Here is a 14,646-nt window from a genome sequence, read left to right as displayed (position 1 = left end):
TGTTTAAGCTTGAGGAATAACACCACTGTTTGTATCCTGAGAGATACCGAAATGCACCTTATGGCATGTCTCAATTGCATCCTTACTCTCATTCTGGGACTTTTCCTGCAATCTCAGGCAATACATACTTCTATTATTGATTGACGTATGCCCTGTTATCCATATCATGAGGATCATAAACAAAACACTTAACATTCCTAATAGTTCCTGTTTATAGATGGTGTGGCCCTGCTGCAGCATCCCCCATGCTGTGACTGTTAGGAGCAGGACAGGCTGAACTATGTTATCTGCAGGGCAGGCTGAACAACTGTTAGCTGCAGGATAGCCCACACACTCAAACCCCCTTCTGTCTGGTCCTTTATCACCTGTTTGCGTCAAGGCTGAACACTTAACCCCCCTTGTGCCAACAAGGCAGCTTGCAGACCTAGAGGCCCCATTAGATTTAGGCTATAAAAACTCCCTCCTGCAGAGCCCCTCTCTCTCTTGCTCTTGCTCTCTCTTTCTCCTCTCTCTCTCTCTCTCTCTCTCTCTCTCTCTCTCTCTCTTCTCCTTTGTTGCACTGCTGCAATAAAGATCTCTTGTTTGCTCCAAGTGTTGTGGTCACTTTCCTTTCAGTGACCCTGTCAGACAGCAGGTGCAGGAACGCCTTCACCATTTTAGCACCACATATAAATAAATAAACGTTTATTGACAACTGAAAAAATATTTTTAAATGTGCAGCTCCCCTATCTCAAAATGAAAAATAAAAAAGGGCTGGGGATGTAGCTCAGTGGTAAAACACCCCTGGGTTCAATTCCCAGTACAAAACAAACAAACAAATGTGTGGCTCTTTATGTATCAATTATGCCTCAATGAACAGTAGAAAACAAAACCAAACCCTCCAGTCCTTCTTTTGCTTAGTTACCTGGTCTCCAGGTTCTTCTTGATGCTCCAGCACAGAATACTGGTTTTCATATCTAAGTTCCTTTTTGGGGGGATACTGGAGATTGAACTCAGGGGCACTTGGCCACTGAGCCACATCCCAGCCCTATTTTGTATTTTATTTAGAGACAGGTCTCACTGAGTTGAGAAACACCTTGAAAAACCAGCCTCTACCTCAGAGCACAGCCTGTCCAAGGAAGGGACATCACCTTTGTCCTTGGAAAGACCCACAGAGCACTCCTAGGCACATTTCCACCCTGCTAAGTTGTTTATCTACAAATAACAGGAGAGATCTGCTGCGCCAGGTGTCCCAGACTCAATCAGGCTAGGTGGGGATCCATAGAAACCCCCTAGCAGCCACAATCAGCATGAGACAGGGAAATACCTGGGATGCCAGATGACCCTCCCAGTAGTTTATGGTGTTGGGAAACCATGTAGTTCAGCACAAACACCCCTCATAGGTTAAACCAATCAGTTCAAACAAATCCCCCTCTTGTACTAACCAATCACCCCTACCCAACTTGTTCCCACCAGTGAATGTGCTAATCATGTTTTAGAGTTGTTTTATGATTTTCCCGCGGTCTGTGATGATTTGCTAAGCGATGCTATGATGTATGTGAAGTCCCTGACGTCCCCCAAAGAGTGTATAAAACTGCTGCAAACCCTGGGCTGGGCCTCTCACGGTCACCAGCTGCTGTGTGTGCGCGTGCAGAGGGCCGAGCTAGCTTGCAATAAACACCTCTTTGCTGCTTACATCGATCTTGGTCTCTGGTGGTCTTTTGGGGGTCCTCAATTTGAGCATAACACTTACTCCCCTTTTCCTTGGGGGTGGTTATTTTTCATATCCTCAGGTTGAGGAGGTGGGCCGTGGGCCTCCAGCCAATCAGGGAGTGGAGGCTGGCCTCTGGGAGGCATCCAACCAGGAGTGGGGCGTGGGGAGCGCGCCTGGCGCCGCCCAGTGCTCCTTTCCGGGTCTATGGTGCTCTAAGCTCCCTCTTCCGAGGGAGGTCGGGAGGGGTTCCGTCCCCTGTCGCTGGGTCTGTCTCAGCGAGCTCACCTGGAGCTCCCAGAAGCCGGAAAATGGTGAGTGCGGAGGCCGGGGATCCCCAGAGGTGGGTGGGAGCCCACGGGAAAGGGACCCAGCCTCCCGCGCATTCCGCTGCGGACGCCGCGGGTCAGGCAGCCTGGTCGGCGTCCTCTCCCGTGGGTCCTCTGACCGCGGGACCCGCTCTGGGCAGTTGGGCGCGCGCATCCCCGCGCTGCCCGGGACTGCGCGGAGAGGGAGGTGCGAGGCAGGCTCCCTCAGAACCGAGTCCTGTCCCTCCTTCCTCCGCGGACGGACCTGATTGCCTGGAATTTTCTCGGTGTTTGGGAAGCGGGTTTCGAATCCGTGAAGAATTCTCCGCCCAAACTAGGAAAACCGACCTCAGTGAGGCGAGGGTGGGAGTAGTGGCCCAGGAGAAGGAACGACCCGGTTTTAAGACAGAGTTGTACAGGCGGGTGGGTTCTTTGCCTTTGCAAATTCAAAGAATGAGATCCTGGGGGTGGGGGTGGGGTAGTAAGATTTATTTAAAGCCGGGAAAGGCGCCCTTGGGTAAAGGGGCCCGCGGAGGGTACTGGCGTCTGTTCGCCTCGGGGTTTTCTAGGTTTCTGTACTGGCTCGCAGTGGTGATTGATGGGGAGGGGGTGTGCTAATCTGGGATGCTGGCTTGAGCCAGTCAAGCTCTTTGAGCTTTGGATTTAATAAGCCAATCAGAAGTGCATAATTTCAGTCCCTTAGTCACATAATTAAGAGGACAGGTCTTACCCGGTGGTCTGTTGGAGGGAGGAAGCTGTCTGTAGGGGTCTGCTTGTGGGCAGCAGTTGCCAGGGTGCCGCAGTCTTGGCTGGGCACAGAATCACGAGCCACCACACAGCTTTGTAGATTCAAACAGCAATTCTTTATTCCCGAACTCACACCGGCCTCCACACACGTTCTGGGGCAATCCCGTTCTGCTGCCACCCAAATCACCTACTCCACGAGGCTTTCTTCTCCAATACTTTCTGAATCTCACGAGAAGTCAACGGGAACTCAGGCAGCAGGAACGCCCTATTCCCAGCAGCAATAATCTTCAACCTCGAACTTCCCTAAAACCCATATTGTCTTAAACTGGGAACGCCCTAAACTTGTCTTAAACCGGGAATGCCCTAAACCCAAGGAGCGGGATACTTCCTCAAACTGCAGGATACACCCTAATCCTGGATCCACCCTGGTCATTGAGCAGGGTCACCTTTCTCAAACACACATGCAAGGTCACAGCAAATTTCCAAGGCAAGTCCATTTAACATGGGGTACGCTGGCAAGGAAATATCGATGCGTCATTCCTACTTGGCAATGGCCCTCAGCACCAGGGTTAAGGGCAGGGTGAAAGGAAAATGACCACAACACTTGGAGCAAACAAGAGATCTTTATTGCAGCAGTGCAACAAAGGAGAAAAGAGAGAGAGAGCAAGAGCAAGAGAGACAGAGCAAGAGAGAGAGGGGCCCTGCAGGAGGGAGTTTTTATAGCTCAAATCTAATGGGGCCTCTGGGTCTGCAAGCTGCCTTGTTGGCACAAGGGGGGTTAAATGTTCAGCCTTGAGCAGGGGTTGAGTGTTCAAATTTGAGCAATGCTGAGGGCCATTGCCAAGTAGGAATGACGCATCGAAATTTCCTTGCCAGCGTACCCCATGTTAAATGGACCTGCCTTGGAAATTCGCTGTGACATTGCATGTGTGTTTGAGAAAGGTGACCCTGCACAAGGACCAGGGTGGATCCAGGTTTAGGGTGTATCCTGCAGGTTTTAGGAAGTATCCCGATCCTTGTGTTTAGGGCGTTCCCGGTTTAGAACAATCCGGGTTTAAGGCAGTTCCAGGTTTAAGGTTATTCCTGCTGGGAATAGGGCCTATCCTGCTGCCTGAGTTCCCATTGAGTTCTCATGGAATTGAGAAAGTATTTGGGACGTGAATTGGGCAGCAGAACTTGGATTTCCCCAGAACGTGTTTGTACAGGGCCGGTGTGAGTTCAGGAATAAAGAATTGCTGTTTGAATCTACAAGGTGTGAGTGGCTCGTGATTTTGTGCCCAGCCAAGACTGCAGCAAGCAAACAGGTGATAAAAGGACCAGACAGAGGGGGGTTTGAGTGTGTGGGCTATCCTGCAGCTAACATTTGGTCAGCCTGCCCTGCAGATAACATAGTTTGGCCTGTCCTGCACCTAACATTCCTCCCTTTTTGTTTTTCTAGGTGACAGGGGGGCAGCGTAAAATCCTGTGGCTATTTCCTGCTTAATGGTGGGACCTAGGAAGGAAATTGGAGGAATGTTTGGGGGACAGGTCTGGGAATACCAAGGCAGTTAGAAATAACATCCAGTGGCTATAGACAGTTATTTTGGCAGAGACAAAGTCCATAAAGGTTCTTTAAAGCCACAAGTCCTCGATGGCATCAAACCAGTCCTGGATGGAGGAGATTCTTGGTATCAGCCACTGGTCCTGTAGCAGGGACTCTAGGAAGTATTGGAGGTGGCTTGGTTGAACCCAGTAATGCTAAGGGTGACAGCCCGCTTGCAGCCAGTGGAAGAGCAATTGCCTTGATCCATAAATTGAGAGTGGGTGGTGTCATCCTGGTGTCAAGTCACTTGGATGTTAAAGCACCATCTGTGGTTGGGATAGAAACTTGAGAGAGATTAATGATTAGTAAAAGAAGAAGAGAGTTGGCAAAAAATTTTGAGTTTGGTAGGTATGGTGGAAGTCCAGGACTGGACATTTGGAACAGGTGCCTTTTTAAGGTGGAAGACATGGTACCAGGGGGAGTGGCCCAAAAGCTTGGTCACCATTGGAGTAGTAACTCTGAGTCTATGGGGTCCTGTCCATCATTCTTGAAGTAAGACTGAGTCACCCAGTTGAAGAGGGTCCAATTCAGTTGGTGGTTGTGTGGGGATTGAGGCAATGAATGGAACAGGAAGGCACTGGTCTGCATGTTCCCTTAGGAGTTTGCATAGAAGTGTGAGATTAGGCAGGTAGGACACAAGGGGAGGAGGAGTGATTGGAAAGCTTTGGTTGATTAAGAAAGGGCGCCCAGAGAGTAGCTCAAAGGGGCTAAGGCCTGAGGGAGCTCTTGGGGCTACCTGAATTCAGGTGAGGGCCAGTGGTAGGAGATTGGGCCAGAAGAGCCTGAGTTCAATAGCATGTTTAGTGAGATGATCCTTGAGAATGCCGTTAGGCCTCTCAACCTTACCCAAGGATTGGGGTTGGTAGGAGATGTGGAGCCTCCAAGTGATGTTGAGGCCTTGGGGGACTGGTTGAACAACCTGAGAAGTGAAGGCCGGACTGTTGTCTGACTGGATGGAGGCGGGAAGTTCGAACCTGGGAATGATCTGCTGGATGAGGATGGAGGTGACAGTGTCAGCAGTTTCCCTGGATGTAGGGAAGGCTTCTATCCAACCTGAAAAACTATCAACCAGTGTAAGTAGGTAGCGAAGCTTTTTGTGCCTAGGCACGTGAGTGAAGTTGATCTACCAGTCTTTGCCTGGGTGGTGGCTCCTCATCTGAAGTGTGGGGAGTTTAGGTTTGATGCTTCCTTGTGGGGATACTGTAGAGCAGACAGAATAAGCAGAGTGGACCTGCTGGAGAGTAGTTCTCATTCCTAGGAAGTGAAAGAGGGGGTTGTGAAAACTGGAAAAAGGGGTTAGAGAGGGTTTTAGATGGGCACAGAGTCTCTGGAGCCAGAGGAGTTGGTCATGAGTCGTAGGTCTCTGTCTTGGGCATCGGGGCTGGTAGTGATTGACTGACTGGTGAGTTTGTGTATCTGATCTTGGAGGAACTTCTGTAGGCAATTTAATAGTCATGGTCCTATTAGGAGAAATATAAAGAGGACTAACTAATAGGGGTCCTGTGAGGGGGAGGAGCCAAGGCCATACTTGACTGAACATTCCCCATGGAGCCTGTTGGCTTAGTTGCTGTCTCCTCTTTTCTAGCTGTTCTTGTCCTTCATTACTCCTAGGAATGACTGTGTTTTTGGCTTAACTGGTTTTGGTAGGTGTCTAAGATCAAGTTGGTCAAAATTGACTTTGTTTCTATCTATCCTTAAGAGTCAGTTGAGTTCCCATAGGGGTTGCTCGTGGGGGAACTTGAGAGCAGCTTCCTAGTTCTGCTAGTGACATTTGCGCTAGGATGGGTTCTGGTCTTGCTTGACCATGTGGCTTCCCTTGGAAGCATCAGGGATGTCTTCAGTGACCCTCCTATTCACAGCATGTGCACTGATTGGCTTTTCATTCTCCAGTGGTCTCAGTAATCTCCCTGATCAGGAGGTTATGTGGCCCAGAGTTGCAAAGCTCTTTAGAGAAGTTCCCTGTTCCCTGGATTCAGACTGACTCAGAGGGCCAGAGCCAAATATTGGTTTTCTTGGCTATTTTAACTTAACTTTAATCTTGATCTTAAACATCCAGCAAAGTCAGTTTCACCTTAAATTAAGGGTACTGGGCTTTAGCTGAAGTCTGGCCTACTTTGGAGTCATTCTGACTCTGGTAGGGCGGGGCTCTTTATAAATCTTAGGTAAAGTGTTCTAGTATTGGGCTGGGGATGTGGCTCAAGCGGTAGCGCACTCGCCTGGCAAGCGTGCGGCCCGGGTTCGATCCTCAGCACCACATACCAACAAAGATGTTGTGTCCGCCGAGAACTAAAAAATAAATATTAAAAATTCTCTCTCTCTCTCTCTCTCTCTCTCCTCTCTCACTCTCTCTTTAAAAAAAAAAGTGTTCTAATATTGAAGCTGATCTTTGTTTTTTAAATATCATTTTATAAAGTTTACATATATAGTTGCTTGATGTCATATGAATACTTGCTAACACAATATGATATTACATTTAAATTGTACCCCAGTTTATAGAACTTTATATTAATCTTATTGATAACAGGTCCAGTTATAGAACATTAAATGATATAAATAAATTTCCAATATGTTATTTTTATAAGCCTAAAATTACCATGTAACCTTTTGGAGAACATCAGCTTGATATAATTTTTTTTAAAAGCTTCTATCTTAATGACTTATATACCTGGAAAATATGAACACATTTAATATACAAAGAAGAGTAATAGTACCACAATTCCTATTGATGTTTTTATATTAATCAAGTTTAGCTCTTAAAGAAATAACATATTACAATATTGTAAAATAACAGTTGTTGTTTAACCATAGTTGTTATAATGCTTAATTCCTTCAAGATTACTTGCTCAAGAAACTTACATATATAATCAACTTATACAGACCTTCTTTATCATTTGCTTAAACCCTCTTATTTACTTAATAGACTCTCTTATCCAGAAACACATTTTCCTTCTTTTAAATCCATACCTAAAACCTTCTAATTTCTCTTTCCCATCTGTTAACCCCTTCTTTATTCACATTTTGAAACAATCCTCGTAAATTTCTGAATTTAGGCAAATTATTCCATTTTAATAAGAGATATTTTGTTATTTGCAGCACACAATTAATCACATCTGTTGACCATTTCATGAAAATATAAACAATGTTTAAGTACATAGAATTATACTGTTGTAGGGACGGACAAGGCAAGGCACCTAAGATAGCACCAAAGATAGGGAAACAATCTTATTTGGTTGCAGCCAGATTCAGAGGGCACAGCTTCTGCTGTAATCAATTAATCCCCCGAACCCCAAGTTTCGGTAGTTTCAGAATTTTGCACCCAGCATGTGAGGGGAGGGGCGCAGAAGTTCACACAAAAAAAAAAAACAGTTTTTTTTTTTTCCTCTGTTCTGGGCAAGTTAACCCTTCAAGGACACCTGTGAGGGGGAGAGCGTTTCTTCCCTTTCTCTCCTCCCCACCCCCCCCAGCTGTTATCATGGAGCCCAGTTGGTAACCTCCTTATCTTAGAAATGTAGCCTTCTCTGTGAAGCCCCAGCTCAAGGCCAGAGGCCTTGTTTACATATTTTGTGAAAAACTAGTAAGGGGTGTCTAGCTTTTGGAGTGCTGATTTTTCCAGCCAGTGGCCAAGTAAAACAGGGCAACAGGAAAATAGGAAGTTTATCTACATTAAACTTTTTTGTAGGGACTCTTTTGCTGAAAGTCCTAAAATCAGCCATGGTGAAGATTTTGGAGAAGGTCCCTTAAGACTTTTCTGTGGGCCTGGGTAAGGAGGGGAAGACAGGAAGGCGGGGCTGAGAGCAGCTGTGGATCTGAGAATGAGGAAGGAGATGTGAAAGAATAATGGGAAAGGGGTTTGGGATTTTCCTAGCAAGGAAAACTTGAGCAGTAGAACAGGTAGAGCAGAGGGGAGGATGGGAGTGAGTATCCCAAAAAGCCTGTAAGGGACAATTGTTAGTAACCTGTTTTCAGTGATGACAAAGCAGCTTTAAAGGCCATTTTCACCAGATCTTGGATAGGGGTCCGAGGGCTCTCCTCAGCTCATTTGAGCTTTGGGTTAGCTGGTAAGAGGACCTGCTGGGACCTAGTGTAGGCGCTGACAGGAGAAGAGAGGAGTGAGCGGGTGGAGGGATTCCTTCAGTACCTGCTACCTCAGCAAGGGGGCAAGGGTCTGAGGAAGGGCGGTGGTGTAGGTTTTTGATCTAGTAATTGGAGGGGAGAGAGCAGGTTGTTCAGGTGGCGGTGACAGCAAAGGGGCTGGGGCAGAAGGCTGAGGGTGAGGACCTCTTTGAGCCGGGTGATAGAGTGGAGGTTCCTCAGCAGGGTCAAAAGAAGTGGAGGAGTCTGGAGGAGGAGAGAGTTGGGGATCAGTGGTTAGGGGAGTTGGTTTTCAAGCTAGAAGAATTTGCAGAGGTCTGCAAGAGGTGCAGAGAGCACAAGCAAGAAGAAAGCTTTGATGTAGCATCTTTTTACCCATTTTTTCGAATGCCCACAGTAATTGTAGAGATCCCTTAGAATGGAGGGATCCAGGGACCCAAAAGGGGGGCCATCTGCTTTGGTTGTCTAAGGGATAAGTGGGCCAGGCCTGGGTGCTATATTTGATCAATTTTTTGGGTTTGATGTCTGGTGTCAAGGAGAGGGTTTTGAGGTTATGCAAGAGGCATTGTAGGGGAGAGTCGACCAGCAGAGAGGACACATTACCCATGTCACAAAGGTAGTATAAGGAGGAGAGAAGAGGACACAAAGTAGTACAGGGGAGAGGGAAGGAGACATAAAGATAGTATAAGAGAGAAAGAGGAAACTGATTTATTGGCAAAAGGGGCGTCCCTGCTAGAGCCAAAAATCAGGAGTGCCTTAGTGGCAGGTTCAAGCTGCAGAGATTGGTCGTCAAATATACCTACAATTTAGAAGGTGATGTTTTATATATGTGTACATCATGGAATGGGTAAAGAGAACTAATTACTAGATGCATTACTTCACATACCTGTGTGTGTGTGTGTGTGGTGTGTGTGAGAGTGTATGTGATAATAACACTTAAAATTGAACCCCACGGGCTGGGGTTGTGGCTCAGCGGTAGAGTGCTTGTCTAGCATGTGCGAGGCCCTGGGTTTGATCCACAGCACCACATAAAAATAAATAAATAAAGATATTGTGTCCAACTTAAAAAAAAATGAACCCCAGAGTTACTTTGCAGAGCAGAATACATTGTTATTAACAGTGGTCACCATGTTGGACAAGGATCTCTTGAGTTCATGCCTCCTATACATCTGAAATTTGGAATCCTTTTATTGACATCTCCCCTCCCTTCTCTCCTTTATTTGCAGCATAGTTTTTAATCAATCTCCCTCCCTCCCTCCCTCCCTCCCTCCCTTCCTTCTTTCCTTCCTTCCTTCCTTTTTTTCTTTCCACCAGGGATTGAAATCAGGGAAATCGACCACTGAGCCGCACCCCCAGCCCTTATTTTGTATTTTATTTAGAAACAGGGTCTCACTGAGTTGTTTAGTGCCTTGCTTTTGTGGAGGCTGGCTTTGAACTCATGATCTTCCTATCTTAGCCTCCCAGCCACTGGGATTACAGGTGTGTGCCACCACCTGTACTTTACTCTGTCTTTGAATAGGTGTATTTACATAATTCCCATTTAAATTGAATCATTGACATAATCAAATTGTCATATTGACAACTTTAATATTTTTGTTGTCCTTTTTTAAAAAGCTTTTCTTTCTCTGTCTTCTCATGTTTTTGATGGGGAGTACTAGAGATTGAACTCAGAGGCACTCAACCACTGAGCCACGTCCCCAGCCCTGTTTGTATTTTATTTAGAGACAGGGTCTCACTGAGTTGCTTAGTGCCTTGCCATTGCTGAGGCTGGCTTTGAACTCCAGATCCTCCTGTCTCAGCCTCCCGAACCGCTGGGATTGTAGGTGTGTGCCACCATGCCCAGCTCTGCCCTCTCATTTTAATTGAGCTTTTTATATGACTCCATTTTTTAAAGAAATATTTTTAGTTGTAGATGGACATAATACCTTCATTTTATTTATTTTAATGTAGTGCTGAGGTTCAAAACCAGTGCCTCGCATGTGCTAGGTAAGCGCTCTACCACTAGCTATAACCCCAGCCCCTATATGATCCATTTTCTTTGTTCTATTAGCGATTTATTATATGTCATCTAAAAATTTTAAGGAGTTTCCCTAGAATTTGAAGTATGCCTTTACAATTAATCTAAATCCACTTTCAAATAACACTCCACTGTTTCATGACACATGAGTATGGTCCCCAATTCCTCCTTCCTGTCCTGTATAATCAATTACTGCCATTCACCTGATATCCCAGTACCTCCAACCACTCAATATTATCATTCTGCACAAGTATCCATCTATTAGATCAGATAAGAATAAGGAAAGTAGATATTTTGTGGTACCCCATTTTTCTTTTTTCTCACATTCTTTTCTTTAGGTGATCCCAGTTCATAACTTGTACCATTTTCCTTTTCAGTGAAGAATTTTAAACAATTCCTGCAAGACACAATTAATTTCATTCTTATTTTTCTCTTTCTCAGCTGCATAATTTCCACTGACTTGTCTTCATCTTAGCCGATTCATTGTTCTGCTTACATAAATCTGCTTTTGGACACCGCTGCAGTCTGTGTATGATTTTGAGTGTGTCCCAAGGGTTCGTTTGTTGGGAACCTGGGCCCCAGTGAGGAGACACTAGGGGTGATTCAAGCTGCATGTTATGCATATACTCACTGACCAGAAGCCTATTCTTCCTATTTGGGTGAGACTGTACTACATAGTTCTGTCTTAGTCGCGTTGGGGGAGAATGCATGCACAGACACAGAGGAAGAGTCTGGTTAAGAAGTCAGAGAATGGGTGAGTGGAGTCTGATGCAGCCTGTAACCGTCTTATGAACTGAGCACAGATCACCGCTCTGTGAGTCTCATCCTTCCTTTTGGAAACATGTGGGATGTTTCAGGACCTACTGACCTTTGAGGATGTGGCTGTGAACTTCACCCAGGAGGAGTGGGCTTTGCTGGATCCTTCTCAGAAGAAACTCTACAGAGATGTGATGCAGGAAACCCTCAAGAACTGGTCCTTTGTAGGTAAAAATTTTTTTAATTTGAAGACGAGTTTCTTGATCATGGATGCTGTCCAGTGATTAAAAATATGGTAAGAGTAGATGCACTCTAGATAGGGCAAAGGGAAGGGAGGGAGCCGGCGGGGTAGGAAAGGTGGTGGAATGAGATGGACATCATTACCCTGAATACATGTATGAAGACATGAATGCTGTGACTCTACTTTGTGTACAACCAGAGATATGAAAAATTGTGGTCTATATGTGTAATATGAATTGTAGTGCATTCTGCTGTCACATATAACAAATTAAAAAAAGATGAGGCTGGGGTTGTGGCTCAGTGGTAGAGCACTTGTCTAGCACGGGTGATGCAATGGGTTTGATCCTCAGCACCACATATAAATAAATAATTAAAGATATTGTATCTACCTACAACTGAAAAAAAATTGAAAATAAAATAAAATATGGTAAGATTACATTGTGGTGAATCAGTCAAGTATGGCTGGGGTGTACAATGAGCACAATATAACAGTCAATTTATAATCTTGCTTGTCTGGATCTATGTTTTAGGGAAAAAATGGGAACATCAGAACATGGAAGATCAGTACAAAAATCCAAAGAGAAATCTAAGGTAATATATTTGATAGTAGGTTCCCTGAAGAGGATCTTAGATTGTCAGAAAATCTTAAAAACAAGTGAAGGAGGGGCTCGGGATGTGATTAAAGTGGTAGCATGCTCGCCTGGCATGCGTGAGGCACTGAGTTCAATCCTCAGCACCATATAAAAATAAAATAAAGACATTGTGTCCATCTAAAACTAAAAAATAAATATAAAAAAAAACAAGTGAAGGAAAAAATTAAGAGCCTAATTTCAAGTTTACTTAGAAATTTTCCTCTAAAAATATATATTCACATGTAATGTATTCTTACGGTTTGCAAAATAAGTCACTTTGGAACAGTATTAGAATGCTTCATACAAATATTGCTGTTTTGATAATAGTTCTGATCTAGCTGTGTTACAGAGCATTGAGTTCAAGTTTGAAAAATTCGAGCTGGATGGGCTGGGGATGTGGCTCAAGCAGTAGCGTGCTTGCCTGGCATGTGTGCGGCCCGGGTTCCATCCTCAGCACCACATACCAACAAAGATGTGCCTGCCAAAAATTAAAAAATAAATATCAAAATTCTCTCTCTCTCTCTCTAAAAAAAAAAATTGAGCTGGATATAAAGCCTACACTTTCCTTTTAAATTTTACAGTATACATTGAATATGTCAATAGATGTAAAACTGTGTATATATGATATGTCAAGAGCTTTGTAATGTTGTGAACAACCAATAAAAAAAAAAAAACCACACACACACACACAAAAAAAACTGTGTATAAGCAAACCCTTAATGATGTGATTCTCATATTTTATAGAAGTCAAGCGGCAGAGAGACTCCGTGAGCATAAAGAAGGAAAAACCTTCAGCCAGATTCCAGATCATATTGTGGCCAAGAAAACTCCTAGACCCAAACCAAGTGGAAGCCATGTGGCTGGAGGAGTGGCCATTGGTCATTCATCATTGAAGAGGTCCAGACGCAGACCGTTTGAGTATCAGGAATACAGAGACAAACCCTATGAATGCCAAGTGTGTGATAAGGCCTTTAGGCTGCACAGTTACCTTCGAAAACATGAAAGGATACACACTAGAGAGAAACCCTACCAACATGAGCCGTGTGGGAGAAAGTTCACTAGTCCCCATCATGCTGAAAGACACACAGGTGGCCAAGGGTTTCCTTATCCCAGTTTCCTTCGAAATCATAAAGCAAGTCACATGAGAGAGGAAATGTATGAACCCAAGCAATGTGGGAAAAACTTACTGAATTCCAGTTCCCTTCAAATGCATAAAAGGATTCGCAGTGGAGCGAAGCCCTATAAATGTAAGCTATGTGATAAGACCTTCCGGCATCCCAGTCACCTTCGAATACATGAACGAACTCACACTGGAGAGAAACCCTACGAGTGTAAGAAGTGTGGCAGAATGTTCACTTATTCCCACTCAGTTCAAAGGCACATGGCAACTCACAGTGGAGAGTGGAATTACAAATGCAAGGTGTGCGATCAAGGTTTTTTTTATCCTAGTTCTCTTCGAATCCATGAACTCACTCACAATGGAGAGCAACCTTATGAATGTAAAGAGTGTGGTAAAACCTTTAGATACGCTACTTCCTTTCGAAACCATGAAACCACTCACACAGGGAAGAAGCCTTATAAATGTGAGCAGTGTGGGAAAGGCTTCAGTTGTCTTACTTACTTTCGAAGTCACATGAGAACCCATGGTGAGCAGAAGAAGCCTTATGACTGTCAGGAATGTGGGAAAACATTTGTCTGTTTCGACAACTTTCGAAAACACATGCTCTTACACAGAACAGTGGAGATGGACGGACTTAACAAATGTAAGCAATGTGGGCTAGCCTTCAGGCGCTCCAGCTTCTTGTATAAACATGAAAGGACTCACAGTGGAGAATAGCCTATGAGTGCGACATGCTTATGTATTCAGTCATTTCGGTTAGAAGTGCATGAAAAAAATAAATATGGTACTATCCAAGCACTAAAGACTTCTACTGGAACAAATTCTGTATATAGAATGTGGGACATTTTTTTCACACAACCCTACTGGCCCATGTGAGAAGACCAGAGAAAGAAAGCCTACAATATTATCAACATGGGGGGCTGGGGATGTGGCTCAAGCGGTAGCGCGCTCGCCTGGCATGCGTGCGGCCCGGGTTCGATCCTCGGCACCACATACAAAGAAAGATGTTGTGTCCGCCGAAAACTAAAAAAAATAAATAAATATTAAAAAATTCTCTCTTTCTCTCTCTTACTCTCTCTTTAAAAAAAAAAAAAATATTATCAACATGGGAAAGCTTCTCATTCTCCAAGTTGAACTTGAAGTGATGCAAGAACACATTTAAATATTTTTTTTTTAATTTTAATATTTTATTTTTTAGTTATCGGCGGACACAACATCTTTGTTGGTATTGGTGCTGAGGATCGAACCCAGGCCGCACGCATGCCAGGCGAGCGCGCTACCGCTTGAGCCACATCCCCAGCACCACATTTAAACAATTTAAACAAATGTGGATAAATCTTCCATTGGCCCGCAACTTACAACATGTAAGAAATGCACAGCTTATCCAAACCCTGTAAATGTGAGAAATATGTGAAAATTTTTTCAGTGTTAATAAACACTGTCTTGTGAAAACTCCCCATGT

The 14,646-nt window shown here is 44.5% G+C and overlaps 1 protein-coding gene across 1 annotated transcript; it reads left to right on the top strand.

The window, feature by feature from the left end:
- Positions 1 to 1,763: 1,763 nt before the first annotated feature.
- LOC308644306 (uncharacterized protein) lies at positions 1,764 to 14,229 on the top strand. The gene is made up of 4 exons (XM_081285269.1): positions 1,764 to 2,004; positions 11,294 to 11,420; positions 11,963 to 12,023; positions 12,809 to 14,229. The coding sequence occupies exons 1-4, from the start codon at positions 2,002 to 2,004 to the stop codon at positions 13,899 to 13,901; spliced, it is 1,284 nt and encodes a 427-aa protein (XP_081141395.1). The 5' UTR covers positions 1,764 to 2,001; the 3' UTR covers positions 13,902 to 14,229.
- Positions 14,230 to 14,646: the final 417 nt, after the last annotated feature.

The sequence above is a fragment of the Spermophilus citellus genome, assembly GCF_964194105.1.
Source record: "Spermophilus citellus genome assembly, chromosome: 3".
Classification (NCBI taxonomy): domain Eukaryota; kingdom Metazoa; phylum Chordata; class Mammalia; order Rodentia; family Sciuridae; genus Spermophilus; species Spermophilus citellus.
The sequence above is the reverse complement of the archived record's forward strand: the minus strand, read 5'-3'. Positions and strand labels throughout refer to the sequence as shown.

Bases quoted from the DNA above. Each gene is read 5' to 3' on its own strand.
- LOC308644306 (XM_081285269.1), top strand. The intron at 11,421-11,962 runs GTAAAAATTTTT...TCTATGTTTTAG, and splicing joins CAAGAACTGGTCCTTTGTAG to GGAAAAAATGGGAACATCAG. The intron at 12,024-12,808 runs GTAATATATTTG...CATATTTTATAG, and splicing joins AATCCAAAGAGAAATCTAAG to AAGTCAAGCGGCAGAGAGAC.